Raw genomic sequence first — 15,306 nt, forward strand, 5'->3', positions numbered from 1 at the left:
ACCACTCAACAGATTCACAGAGGATATTATGGGTGTGTGTGTGTGCACGTGTGTGTACACGTGTGAGTAGATATTATAGCCTGTGCTGTCAAGGTTAACAGAGCCAATCTCTATTCCACTACATCAGCAGGGGACACGTTAGTGAAGAGTCATTTAAACACTGTCGCCGTCTGCTAATGTCTTTTGTTTCACATGGAGAAAAAGAGGGGAATTTGTCCGTTAGAAAGCTTTAATGTCATCTGTTTACATAGGGGTCATAATAAACAATCTGTCCCTATATAAAACTCAACTGTGACAGTGGATGAAAGGCAGGTTGGATAACAAAGAGAAGTAGCCTGTACTGTAGCCTACACGCATAAATTATCACCAAACAGTGTGACATAAATAGATTGAAACCTGGTGTGTGTTGATGTGTGATGTTGAAGTGGAGTCAGTGCCTGCGTACCAAATGGCACTCTATTCCCTTTATTGTACACTACTTTAAACCAGGACCCATATGGCTCTGGTAAAAAGTAGTGCACTATATAGGGAATAGGGTGCCATTTGGGACACACACAGTGATCTCCTGCAGGCAGCATCTCAAGGTAATCTAGATTCTAGAGGAGCCGATCAGGATCTGACTTCATCTTCTCCTCGCTAAAATAAGATTGTCTTGCTACGTCGCCCCGGGGCTGCTCCTTCCTGCTCATATACTAAATCTAATTTGCTAACAGAAGCTGGAAGTTAATTGAATTTCCGGCCCTATATTTGAATTGTGTCAGATGTTATACCTCAACATATTCTTCAAATGGCAGATAACTCAATCTCTGCTTGTCATCTCACGCTACCATGTGACGCTGTGACAAATATCAAACCTTATTTATCACTTCACAGGATATGAGGCTGCTGCCCTGACTCTCCTGACACCAACCTAATGTAAAAATGTCTATCTGTCTGGGGATGGAGGATAGAGGGAGGGGGTTGTGAGGGGTAATATAGTAGAAACAGGGTTGGATGAAAAGTGTAGACTGTCTAGAGTTGTCAGACAGAAGGGATGAGGCCAGAGGAGGTATGAGGGCCAGGTAATCTCCGAGTGTTTCTCAAATGGCACCCTATGGGCCCTGGTCAGAAGTAGTGCACTGTACAGGGAATAGGGTGCCATTTGAAATGCAGCCTCTCTCGCTACTGGTGACATGGCAGTTGATCTAGCAGGTCAAGGAGCATCTAGCAGAGGACTACAGGATATCTAACAGCTGCTTGTGGAGGGCTGCTGCCCCAAGATAAGAAACTCATCACTCCTCACATGTACAAGCTACTAACAGAGGTGGCAGAAGAGAATTTGTGCGTGTGTGTGTGTTCGTGTTTGTGTACTTGGGTAAAACACTTCCTATATGACTAGTAACATTGTGAGAGAGAGACAGAGAGAAACAGAGAGAGAGAGATAGGGAGAGACAGAGAGAGAGACACACAGAGAGAGAGACAGAGAGTTCCGGAGTTCCAAATTGAGCAGCAGCTGCTGAAAAAATGAGCTCCTACAAATATTGAAATTTACATGGTTTTTAGAGTGAAGTACATCGGAAAAAAGCAAAAGAAAACTAGCAACAAACAAAGAAGATGTTACTTTTTCAAAAGCCTTATTTTTCATAAAATTGTACAGTTATCTTAGCTAGCTGAATTGTTTACCAGTTTCTAAGCAGTTGCTAGGGACTCTCCTGGAAGAAGCTAGCTAGCTAACAAAGAATATATAGTTAACAGAAGAAAAGAAAGACAAAATAAGGACAGAAGAAAAAGAACATCAACGTGAAACAGTCCTCTAAAGACACAAGAGACAATAATACAAGAAGCAATTGTTAACCCACCAGACATCCAAACAGAGAAAGCTAAGAAAAGTGTCAAAGGTTTGTTGATGGGACAGAACCATGAATACCTGTTTGCAGATCTTACCAGTTGCAAAACAAAACAAGACCAAATGTAATATGTCATACCAAACGAGGGCACATATGGAAAAGGGTTATTTGCAACCATTTCACTTTCTCAAAAAAGAGAGGCATCAGCCAAGGATGTCAGATCAGCATTTTTGAAGTAGCTGACCAGAGCAACACGTATCAAACAGTAACCTTATATAATAATGGAACAGTATTGATACAAGGCAATGATTCAAGCCTCCAGGCTTTTGAGAATAGGTTTGCTACCCTAAAAGCAGAAGCTGAACTCATCTCAGAAACTGAGGAAAAAGTCAAGAAGGGAGATGGAGAAAAGCAGGCCCCAGTGGTCTCTGTGACCCAGCAAGAAGCCCTCAGTGTCCCTCTACCTACCTCACCTGCAGCAGACAGAGCCAAGGACATGGCTACAACACCAAGAACACCTGCTATGCAACATTTCCACAACACCCTCTCTCCTGTCGAAGCAGAGGTCATAGAACTCAGAGAGAACAAGCTTCAAGGAGGACACTGTCCAGAAACTAAAAGAAGAGATGAAACAGTTCAGGGAGGAGAGCAGAGCATCTATTGCTAAATTAGAAAGCCGAATGGAAAAACTGAGTCAGACAAATGATGACCTCAGAGACCATCTGAGCACAACAAGAAAGGAGCTAGAACAAAGAGAGAGGTACATTGACACCCTCAACCAGTAGCGAGTCATTATGTCCTCTGCATCTAGAGAATATGTCCACCAGCTTGGCACATTAGCATAACCTGAGGCCAACATGGCCTCCACCACACAGCCTGATGACACCGCACCAGCCTACCAGTCTGCTCCAGCCCAGATCAGCCAACCAGCGTCCCAGTCTGCTCTAGCCCATGTCAGCCTACCTGCTTCCCAGTCTGCTCCAGAACAGCGTGCTCCAGCCCAGGTCAACCTTCCAGCCTCCCAGTCTGCTCCAGCCCAGGTCAGCCAACCAGCCTCCCAGTCTGCTCCAGCCCAGGTCAGAATACCAGCCTCCCAGTCTGCTCCAGCCCAGGTCAGCCAACCAGCCTCCCAGTCTGCTCCAGCCCAGGTCAGCCAACAAGACTCCCAGTCTGCTCCAGCCCAGGTCAGCCAACCAGCCTCCCAGTCTGCTCCAGCCCAGGTCAGAATACCAGCCTCCCAGTCTGCTCCAGCCCAGGTCAGCCAACCAGCCTCCCAGTCTGCTCCAGCCCAGGTCAGCCAACCAGCCTCCCAGTCTGCTCCAGCCCAGGTCAGAATACCAGCCTCCCAGTCTGCTCGAGCCCAGGTCAGCCAACCAGCCTCCCAGTCTGCTCCAGCCCAGGTCAGCCAACCAGCCTCCCAGTCTGCTCCAGCCCAGGTCAGAATACCAGTCTCCCAGTCTGCTCCAGCCCAGGTCAGAATACCAGCCTTCCAGTCTGCTCCAGCCCAGGTCAAAATACCAGCCTCCCAATCTGCTCTAGCCCAGGTCAGAATACCAGCCTCCCAGTCTGCTCCAGCCCAGGTCAGCCAACCAGCCTCCCAGTCTGCTCCAGCCCAGGTCAGCCAACCAGCCTCCCAGTCTGCTCCAGCCCAGGTCAGAATACCAGTCTCCCAGTCTGCTCCAGCCCAGGTCAGAATACCAGCCTCCCAGTCTGCTCCAGCCCAGGTCAGAATACTAGCCTCCCAGTCTGCTCCACTCAGACAGTCACCCTCAACTGCAGTCCTTATTGATTCAAATGGGAAGTTCTTAGTCCAGGAAATATTATTCCCTAGACACCAGGTGTATAAGTTCTGGTGTCCTACAACTGACAGTGTAATGCAGCTACTCAGTCAGACCAGGATTGACACCCCGGACAACATCATCATCCACACTGGCACAAACCACCTTCATGCCAAAGGTGAAAATGTATCTGGGGCAGTGAGAAGAGTGGCAGAACGGGTACAGCCTATGTTCCCAACAACCAATATAGTTGTGTCCACCCTCCTACCAAGAAAAGACTTCCCAGGAAAGTTGATGGATAAAAAAAATCAACAGATCACTGTGGACTGTGCCTCACTGCTCAACGTCAGAACGGCTCACCACCCCACTCTGACATGTCAACACTTATACGATAATGTACATCTGGATCAGGACAGGATCAGAAACTTTGCCAAGGACCTAAAGGATGCAACACTTGGCAGGGACCCACACACCCATCACCCCAGCAACAGAGGTCCCCCGCCTCAGATTCTGAAACAACAGTAACTCCACCATCCCCAGGAGAGAAGAGCCAGACACGGCTTATTACAGCACAGCTCTACTAGACCAGGCCCAACACAGCACAGATTTACCAGACCAGACCCGCCTCAGGACAGCACGACAAGACCCATCCCATCACAACACAGCTCTACTAGACCCGGCCCATCACAACACAGCTCTACTAGACCCGGCCCATCACAACACAGCTCTACTGGAACTGGCCCATCACAACACAGCTCTACTAGACCAGGCCCATCACAACACAGCTCTACTGGACCTGGCCCATCACAACACAGATATACCAGACCAGACCCATCACAACACAGCTCTACTAGACCAGGCCCATCTCAACACAGATATACCAGACCAGACCCGCCTCAGGACAGCACGACTAGACCCGTCCCATCACAACACAGCTCTACTAGACCAGGCGCAACACAGCACAGATTTACCAGACCAGACCTGCCTCAGGACAGCACGACTAGACCCATCCCATCACAACACAGCTCTACTAGACCCGGCCCATCACAACACAGCTCTACTAGACCCGGCCCATCACAACACAGCTCTACTGGACCTGGCCCATCACAACACAGCTCTACTGGACCTGGCCCATCACAACACAGAACTACTAGACCAGGCCCATCACAACACAGCTCTACTGGACCTGGCCCATCACAACACAGCTCTACTGGACCTGGCCCATCACAACACAGCTCTACTAGACCAGGCCCATCACACCACAGCTCTACTGGACCTGGCCCATCACAACACAGCTCTACTGGACCTGGCCCATCACAACACAGAACTACTAGACCAGGCCCATCACACCACAGCTCTACTGGACCTGGCCCATCACAACACAGCTCTACTGGACCTGGCCCATCACAACACAGAACTACTAGACCCGGCCCATCACAACACAGCTCTACTAGACCCGGCCCATCACAACACAGCTCTACTAGACCCGGCCCATCACAACACAGCTCTACTAGACCCGGCCCATCACAACACAGCTCTACTGGACCTGGCCCATCACAACACAGAACTACTAGACCAGGCCCATCACAACACAGCTCTACTGGACCTGGCCCATCACAACACAGAACTACTAGACCAGGCCCATCACAACACAGAACTACTAGACCAGGCCATCACAACACAGCTCTACTAGACCAGGCCCATCACAACACAGCTCTACTAGACCAGGCCCATCACAACACAGCTCTACTGGACCTGGCCCATCACAACACAGAACTACTAGACCAGGCCCATCACAACACAGAACTACTAGACCAGGCCCATCACAACACAGAACTACTAGACCAGGCCCATCACAACACAGAACTACTAGACCAGGCCCATCACAACACAGCTCTACTGGACCTGGCCCATCACAACACAGCTCTGACCACTAATCCAGGGTCGGGCAGAACACTGTCCTTCAGGGAAGTACACCACATGATGCAGTCCACACCATGTATCATTCAGACCATCAGCCTACATATGCTGAGGTAACCTCTGGCAAAAGACACCTAGAACAATCAGAGATTGGAGAGGTGCGCCAACTACTGCATCTAATATGCAGACTACTGAGCTAGACAGACCCTTTAATTCACACACACACACACACACACACACACACACACACACACACACACACACACACACACACACACACACACACACACACACACACACACACACACACACTTGCAGGTTGCATTGTACTTATTTTTTTGTGCAATCTTATTCCATTCTTATTAATTTGTATGTACAGTGAGGGAAAAAAGTATAAATAATAAATAAATACAATGGGACGAAACCCTTCGCACGACAGACACAACGTGCATAGACTCTACCAATTAACAATTCCGGACAAGGACATGGGGGGGAACAGAGGGTTAAATACACAACATGTAATTTATGTAATTGAAACCAGGTGTGAGGGAAGACAAGACAAAACCAATAGAAAATGAAAGGTGGATCGGCGATGGCTAGAAGGCCGGTGACGTCGACCGCCGAACGCCACCCGAACTAGGAGAGGGACCGACTTCGGTGGAAGTCGTGACAGCAAAACAACCCAGAGCTACGATATGAATACTTTGAAACGCTGAAACAGTATAAACATACACTGAAATGCAAGAAATTGAATTATACCAACAAGACACTTGATGAAATTGAAAACGCAATTGACCAAAATCAGTTCTGGGACATGTGGAACAATTTAAGCATTACAAAGCCACAAGAATTAGCCATACAAGATGAAGGAATAGGGAAAATGTATTTTGATAATCTATACAAAAACATTACACAAAAAGACTTACAACAGAACCAATTAGAAATGAAAGAAAAATTGAACATCCTTGAATCAGTCATTAAAAACAACCAAAATCCATTAGATTACCCAAAAACCCAACAAGAACTAAATGAAAAAGCTCAAATCTATAAAATCAAAGAAGGCTTGTGGTCTAGATAACATCAGAAATGAAATGCTGAAAAACAGCACACCTGAGTTGCAAAATGCTGTGCTTAAATTGTTCAACATGGTTTTAACTTCTGGCTGCTTCCCTGATGTCTGGATCCAGGGGCTCATCTCGCCTATCCACAAAAGTGGAGACAAATCAGATCCCAATAATTACAGGGGAATTTGCGTAAACAGCAACTTGGGAAAGGTTTTCTGTAGCATTTTGAATTCAAGAATTCAAACCTTTCTTCAAGAAAAAATATGGGTTTTCTCCCTAACCTCTTTGGGATAGGGGGCAGTATTTTCACGTCTGGATGAAAAGCGTGCCCAAAGTAAACTGCCTGCTACTCAGGCCCGGAAGCTAGGTCGGTAGATTTGGATAGGTTTTCTCCCTAACCATCGCACTACTGACCACACACACACTAATTAATAAACACGTCCACCAAAAAAAAAGAGGGCAAAAACTTTGCTTGCTTTATTGACTTTAAAAAAGCATTTGATTCTATTTGGCAGGAAGGGCTATTCTCCAAAATTCTCCAAAGTGGGCTTGGTGGTAAGGTGTATGACTTAATAAAATGTATGTACACAGAAAACAGGTGTGCAATAAAAATCAAAAACCAAAGAACAGAATTATTTTCACAACATCGAGGTGTGAGACAAGGCTGCAGTTTGAGTCCAAATCTTTTCAACATTTATATAAATGAATTAGCAGACATGTTGGACCATTCTACAGCCCCAGGACTCACACTATTTGACACAGAGGTAAAATACCTGCTATATGCTGATGACTTGGTACTTCTATCACCAACCAAAGAAGGTCTTCAACAGAACCTTAACATTCTAGAGCAATATTGCCATAATTGGGCCCTGGCAGTAAATTTCCAAAAAACGAAAATCATGATTCCCCCCCCCCAAAAAAAAACAGATGTCAGAAACCCAAATATAAATTCACCCTGGACAACACCATAATTGAGCACACAAAAAATTACACCTACCTTGGTCTGACCATATCTGCATCGGGAAACTTTAATATGGCAGTGAATGCACTCAAAGAAAAAGCCCGCAGAGCATTGTATGCAATAAAAATGAAATTATTCAAAATCAACATCCCAATTAGAATTTAGACCAAAATATTTGACAGTGTAATCCTACCAATAGCTCTTTACGGAAGTGAGGTTTGGGGGGCACTCAATAAACTGGACTTTAAAATGTGGGACAAACATCCAATTGAAGCCCTACATGCAGAATTCTGTCAGAAAGTTCTACAAGTCCAGAGAAATACACTAACTAATGTAGGGCAGAATTGGGCTGCTTTCCAGTAGTAATGAAAATACAGAAAAGATCATTAAACTTTTGGCTACATCTAAATTCAAGTCCAAATTGAAGTCTGCAATTTAAAGCACTTCAAACCCAAGAGCTGAGCCCAGAAATGAGCCCTCTCAGTCAGCTGGTGTTGGACCTAACCAACCAAGCTGACACCAGCACTGCTTCAATAGAAAAAATCCAATAAACAAAATCATGAACCAATCAAAAGACTCATATTTACAACATTGGAAAAACGAAACAAAATCCCAAAGCCGACTAAATTGCTATCTGACCCTAAACAGAGAATCGGAACTGGCTGATTATCTCTACTCTGTCATAAATACGAAGCAGAGACAGATCCTCACCAAGTACAGGCTGAGTGACCATCAATTGGCAATAGAAACCTGCAGACATAAAAAGACATGGCTACCCAAAGAGGGGCGTGTATGTGGTCACTGCACGACAGGGGAGGTAGAGACAGAGATGCACTTTCTCCTTTACTGTGATAAATATTCCTCACAAAGAGATTCATTATTCACAGAAATGACTACATTTATTCCAAATTTTAACTTATTAAACCCAGAGGAAAAACTAAAAATACTCATTGGCGAAGGAGCAATGGCTCCTCTTGCAGCCAAATATGTATTTGCCTGCCACAGCCTGAGGGACACTGAATAATAACATCTGCATAGTAAGCAGTAATTTACTTATTATTACTATTATTGTTATTACTATTATTATTGTTGTTTATCGTTCAAAATAGTAGTGGTATGGGTGGTAATGGTAATGATAGCAGTTTAATGATGGAAGTTGTAGTACTGATGTAATGGTGAAGATGACCGTTTTTAGTTATAAGTTCGTTATAGTTTCATTTTCCATATTTTGAGTTTTTAGATTTATTACATTTCTACTATTGACTGTTACAATTATATTGTTATTATTTTTGTATTTAATTTTTGTATTATTATTTACTACCATTTTATATTATTATTCTTTATTCTTTATAATTTTATTACAATGTATATTGTATACATTGTTGCTTTGGCAATATTGACACAATGTTTTTCATGCCAATAAAGCAGCTTGAATTTCGAATTTGAATTTGAGAGAGACAGAGAGAGAGAGAGAGAGAGAGAGAGAGAGGGGGGAGGGAGAGAGAGAGAGACAGAGAGAGCGAAAGGAAGTGAGTGAGAAAGAGAGATAGAGCAGCTCTACCTGCTGTCTCAAAGAAGCATGACATTCCTCTGAACAAAGCACCTCCCTGTGTTCAGAAAGCTGCTCCTCTCTCCTCTTCACTACTGTATGGTCCTAAAACCTTCTCAGGCTTCCTTCCATTCAATAAAGAATTAATTAGACACAGAAAGTAGCATTACTAAAGACTGACTGCACCCTATTCCTTATATGGTGCAATACTTTTGACCAGAGCCTATTGGGTCCTGATCAAAAGTAGCGCACTATAAAGAGAATAGGGTGCCATTTGGCATGCAGATACTGTCTAATTACTGCAGACGTCCTCTAATTCCTACAGAAATCAATAATGAGAGTGTTGGTGTTCTGATGCTTTGTAGTGAGAACAGGCAGCGTGTTTGATATGTGGGGTAAGTACTGTCTCTGGGGTAGACTCATTACACTGTTGGACGGGCTTAAAGCCAATAAGACCAGATATGAATATAGTTGGCATATCGTTCAGTCTACTTATTAATATTGCTAGCAGGCTTGTTATTATAATCCCTTAGAGTGGCCTAATGGTAACACCATAATCCTCATGGAGAGACACAGGGACTACAGGAGTACTGAGCTGCTGCTAATCCAGTGCTATTCTCTCACAGACCCGGGCTGCCTCCCAAATGCCACCCTATTTCAATGGGCTCTGGTCAAAAGTAGTGCACTATGTATGGAATAGGGTGCCATTTGGGATGCAATACTGAAGTCAGTCACTCCAGAGCAGGGACTATCAAGGCTGCTGTAGTCAGTTGACTAGATAAAGTACTATCTGTACTCTAGGCCTACTATTTACAGTACCAGGCAAAAGTTTGGACACACCTACTCATTCAAGGGTTTTTCTTTATTTTACAGTTTTACATTGCAGAATAATAGAGAAGACATCAAAACTACAACTACAAAAAACACATATGGAATCATGTAGTAACCAAGAAAGTGTTAAACAAATCAAAATAAATATTTTAAATTCTTCAAAGTAGCCACCCTTTGCCTTGATGACAGCTTTGCACACTCTTGGCATTCTCTCAACCAGCTTCAGGAGGTAGTCACCTGGACACCAATAAAAATAAGAGACTTGCTTGGGCCAAGAAACAAGAGCAATGGATATTAGACCGGTGGAAATTTGCCCTTTGGTCTGATGAGTCCAAATTTGAGATTTTTGGTTCCAACCGCTGTGTCTTTGTGAGACGCAGAGTAGGTGAACGGATGATCTCTGCATGTGTGGTTCACACCAAGAAGCATGGAGGAGGAGGTTTGATTGTGTGGGGGTGCTTTGCTGGTGACACTGTTAGTGATTTATTTAGAATTCAAAGCACACTTAACCAGCATGGCTAGCACAGCATTCTGCAGCGATACGCCATCCCATCTGGTTTGGGCTTAGTGGAACTATCATTTGTTTTCAACAGGACAATGACCCAATACACCTCCAGGCTGTGTAAGGGCTATTTGACCAAGAAGTGATGGAATGCTGCAACAGATGACCTGGCCTTTGCAATCACCCGACCTCAACCCAATTGAGATGGTTTGGGATGAGTTGGACCGCAGAGTGAAGGAAAAGCAGCCAACAAGTGCTCAGAATATGTGAGAACTCCAAGACTTTTGGAAAAGCATTCCAGGTGAAGCGGTTGAGAGAATGCCAAGAGTGTGCAAAGCTGTCATCAAGGCAAAGGGTGGCTACTTTGAAGAATCTAAAATATATTTTGATCTGTTAAAACATGTTTTTGGTTACTACATGATTCTATGTGTTATTTCATAGTTTTGATGTCTTCACTATTATTCTACAATGTATAAAATAGTAAACAATTAAGAAAAACCCTTGAACGAGTAGGTGTGTCCAAACTTGACTGGTACTATATATACTGTATATATGTGCTGTACCTCAAACTCAGCGTGTTTGTGGACGTCTTCTGCTCTCTGTCTGTTGAGGATGAACTCTGCCTCGTTGGCAACACGCACGATGTGGTCCTTCATAGCATGACACAGCAATCTGGAACAAACAGACAGAATACTAGTTAGTCAGTCAGTTAACACATCTATGTGGTCCTTCATAGCATGACACAACAACCTGAAAACACACAAACAGACATGGCCCTGATCGCCTCCTCTCCACCCATGGTTGAATGATTCCTCAGCCTGCCTGGCGTACATGCTACCTGCTTCTGCCCACGCTTCAATCTTTTAATAATTGAAAACACCCAGGCTTCTATGTGGAGATTATATGCCATTTTACACCCAATTAGGTCTGCTTTGTTTTAATTACAGAGCTTCTGATACCCTCTTCTGCATCCCAAATGACAAGCTATTTCAATTATAGCACTTTTTACCAGAGCCCTGGTCATAAGTAGTGCACTACATAGGTAATAGGGTGCCATTTGGGAAGTATCCTCTGTCTCAGGGAGAGGCCTCATAGAACTGCAGTCATCAGATTAGCGTTAACAAGCTTTTAACTACAACTACACTCTGAGTCCTGAACAATTCTCCCTCTCCTCGTTTAGACGTTAATGTTCTCAACTAGGATTGTAGTTAGTTGGTTAGCTGGTTAACTTAGCTAGTTTATTAGCTGATAGGTTAGAGGGAAATACAGGACAGTTTGGTTAGCTGTTCGGTTATCGTTCAGAGGACTGCAGATGGTTGATATGCTGGTTGGTTAGAGATAGCAGGTCTCTGTCCCAAATGGAACCCTGTTCCCTATATAGTGCACTACTTTTGACCAGAGCCCTGTTAAAAAGTAATGCACTACATAAGTAATAGGGTTCCATTTGGGGTGCAGTGCAGGTGTCCACAGTACTGAGATAGTGGTAGTGTAGGAGAGATGAGATCTGCCAGCAGCACCCTGGACAGCGCCGTGTGACAGAGTGGTAGAGTGGCAGTGTAGCGGAGTGGCAGAGCGGCCAGGCCACAACTGAGTAAGGCTCTTTATCCAGGCCCAACATGGGGGCAGGGGAGATGCCAGGGAGGGCTAAGACAGAGCTGGGTTGGGCACAGTGAGGCTGCACTGGGGTATAGGGCTGGGGCTGGGGTATAGGGCTGGATTTGGAGCATAAGGCTGACGCTGGGCAGTTTGGATGTAAGAGGGTTACACAGATGGGTCACCAGATGGACTTGGAGGCTGATCTTTTCTATAACACCCTGCCTGATCTGAGCCTGACACACTCACAGAGGAGGGGGGGGCGAATACACAGACAGAGGGGATACACTATCTTGTTTATATTGTTACATCACACTGCCATACCAATTGTATTTATCTTAACCCCTATAGAGCACACTGCAGTACACAGTACAGCACCCCACACTCTAGGAGCTGGCAGCTTACTGCTAATCTACTGCTGCCACTGAACCCAACAACCTGCTCAGAGCTGGTGTGTGTGTTTGTGTGTGTGTGGTGTGTGTACTGGAAATCCACAAAAGTCCACACAAGGATAGTAAAACAAGGAAAATTCTCCCTCGAGGGGACATTTCCCAGCTATTTTAGGCATAGGGGTTAGGTTTAGGGCTAGGGTTACAATTAGGGTTAGGGGTAATGGTTAGGTTTAGGGGTCAGGGAAAATACGATTTTGAATGGAAATACATTTTAGGTACCCACAAGGATAGTAAAACATATGGTGTGTGTGTGTGCGCGGGTGCGTGCGTGCGAGTGTGTGGTGTGTGAATGATACCTACCTTCCCTCATTGATGAGCTCAATGAAGGCAAGGCCGGCGTTTTTCTGGATCGAGTTCTGCCACTCCTGAGACAGGAGGAGGAGGAGAGGAGAAGATAGAAAGAGGAGAGGAGGAACGTTGGATAGTTAGTCACTTATACCTGCTCCATGGTTGTATGTCAGACAAAGCCTTCCACAAGGTCCAGTGAGGTTACCTTTTCAAGACGCTGGAGAGATTCAGCTTTGGCAAAAACTTTTTGACTTGGATTAGGATGCTATATTGTTCTCTGATAGCTTGGGTGTGTACTAACAACACCTAGTTAAAATACAGAGACAAGGCTGTCTGCTCTCGCATTCACTATTCAAACTCAGTCTGTAAACAGTTAAAGACATAAAAACCCACAGCTCATAACATTCTAATCAGCGCTACTAGGCGATGGCTATAAAAACATATCAACGGGCAAATTTGCAATAAAAATCATAGGCAGGCAATAAAATAACAATAACATAGTGATAAAAAAACTATTATGGAACACTTTGCCCTGAAAGCTTCACAAATCAGAAAAATATTTCCAAAACCAAAAAAAAATGTACAATAAAAACAGTAATGGTAATAATAATCTACAGAGTCTATGATAAATAAATGGATCTCTCTGCATGGCCAGTCTCCACTGCAATTCAAATGGCCATCGCATATTCAATTGTTTCCTTACTTTAATTAGAAGCTAAGAAGGCAGCAAGGTCATTGAATCCCTTCAAAGAGAAGTGCTGGCTATAAAAAGCTGAATCTCTGCCCGGCATGTGAGCTTGCCTCTTTTCTTTGGATGCGTCCCAAATGGCATGCTATGCACTCCTTTGAGCAGAGCCCTATGGACCCTAGTCAAAAGTAGTACACTACATAGGGAATAGGGTGGCATTTGGGACGAGACCTTCCTCTGTGAACAGATCAGTAAACACAGGAGAGATGTAATTGGGGATGAAACTGTATCCTCAGCCTTAAATACAGCCATTTCCTCTGTCCGCACACTGACAGATGACTGAGGAGAGGAGAGCCATCTACAGCAGTGTGGAGCCGGATCCTAGAGCGGCTGCGGCCCCGGGGCCACGGCACCCCCCACCCTCTCCCCAGCACCATCACTACCCGGTCTGGGAATGATTAAAAAGCCGTTTGGGAGCGGAGGAGAGGAGGAGCGGAGGAGAGGGCCTTGCAGTGGGAACCTGGGCTCTCTGCTCACTGAGGAGCAAATGAAAGGGAAAACAGAGGAGGCCACAGTTCAAAATAGAAAGAGAAAAGAGAAGGAATATAAAAGGGGAAAACGTTCACAGTTTTCAATGCTAGCAGTTTTCAGTTGGTATAAAACCAACTGAATCTCACGCATAGACGAGGCTAGCAAATGAGATTGTGCATTGGCCTTTCTAGGGAGTTTTTCCTAGCCACCGTGCTTCTACACTTGCATTGCTTGCTATTTGGGGTTTTAGGCTGGGTATCTGTACAGCACTTTGAGATATCAGCTGATGTAAGAAGGGCTATATAAATACATTTGATTTGATCTGAGAAACGGTAATAACAACATATTGCCATTGGCTAAATAGTGTATGGTAGCATGTTAGTGCCATAGTTGCTGCAGTGTGTGACAGACTGCACCAGGCTAGAGAACACAGTTCCACCTCACACAGTCACCTTAAGTGAGAGAGACGGCGCTGATATGCTGGGCATCTGGTCTCCACATGATTTCTCCTGACCTCTATCTCTCTCTCTCTCTCTGCTACAGTATCCACTCCACAATAGGCTGTTACTGATTTGGACAGGGCTCATGTTCGGCCAGTCTTCTGAGAATCTGTTCACACCGCACTCAAGTGACAAAAATATATACGGAAATCAAAGCAGATGTCTCGTGCAGCGCCAGGAGAGTGACATCAGGTAGGAGGGGGAAAACTCAGCCTGAACCTCTATCTTGTCTAACTGAGTTACAGTACAGTAAACTCTCTGGTTACCTTTACAGATGTTTTCTTCCCCTGCTGTTTTTTTCTTCTGTGCAGCAGGGCTCTAAAGGGGCTGTGCTGTGATTGCAGGGATTACAGGAAAGCTCAATGTTGCCTGTTTGAAGGGAATTAGGCCTGACATGCTTCTCCAGGAGGAAGCAACATGATCCTTCATGTAGATGCAGAGAAACAGAACCCAGAACCTCTGTCTATGGGCTGATCTGCAACAGGACCCAGAACCTCTGTCTATGGGCTGACCTGCAACAGAACCCAGAACCTCTGTCTATGGGCTGACCTGCAACAGAACCCAGAACCTCTGTCTATGGGCTGACCTGCAACAGAACCAAGAATATCTAGCTATGGGCTGACCTGCAACAGAACCCAGAACCTCTGTCTATGGGCTGACCTGCAACAGAACCCAGAACCTCTGTCTATGGACTGACCTGCAACAGAACCAAGAATATCTAGCTATGGGCTGACCTGCAACAGAACCCAGAATTATCTAGCTATTGGCTGACCTGCAGCATAACCCAGAACCTCTGTCTATGGGCTGACCTGCAACAGAATCC

The 15,306-nt window shown here is 45.0% G+C and overlaps 1 protein-coding gene across 2 annotated transcripts in view; it reads right to left on the reverse strand.

Annotated features, from left to right (window-relative positions):
• The window catches only part of LOC106612894 (neurobeachin), a 301,033-nt gene that overhangs the window by 167,948 nt on the left and 117,779 nt on the right, over window positions 1-15,306 (reverse strand). For both annotated transcript variants that reach the window (XM_045724516.1, XM_045724515.1), the window contains exons 37-38: window positions 12,777-12,841; window positions 10,995-11,103 (exon numbers count right to left, since the gene is read on the reverse strand). In XM_045724516.1, coding sequence (XP_045580472.1) covers window positions 10,995-11,103; window positions 12,777-12,841 — 174 coding nt within the window. The remainder of the gene's footprint in view (window positions 1-10,994; window positions 11,104-12,776; window positions 12,842-15,306) is intronic.

Source organism: Salmo salar, chromosome ssa09 (genome assembly GCF_905237065.1).
Source record: "Salmo salar chromosome ssa09, Ssal_v3.1, whole genome shotgun sequence".
NCBI classification, from domain to species: Eukaryota; Metazoa; Chordata; class Actinopteri; order Salmoniformes; family Salmonidae; genus Salmo; species Salmo salar.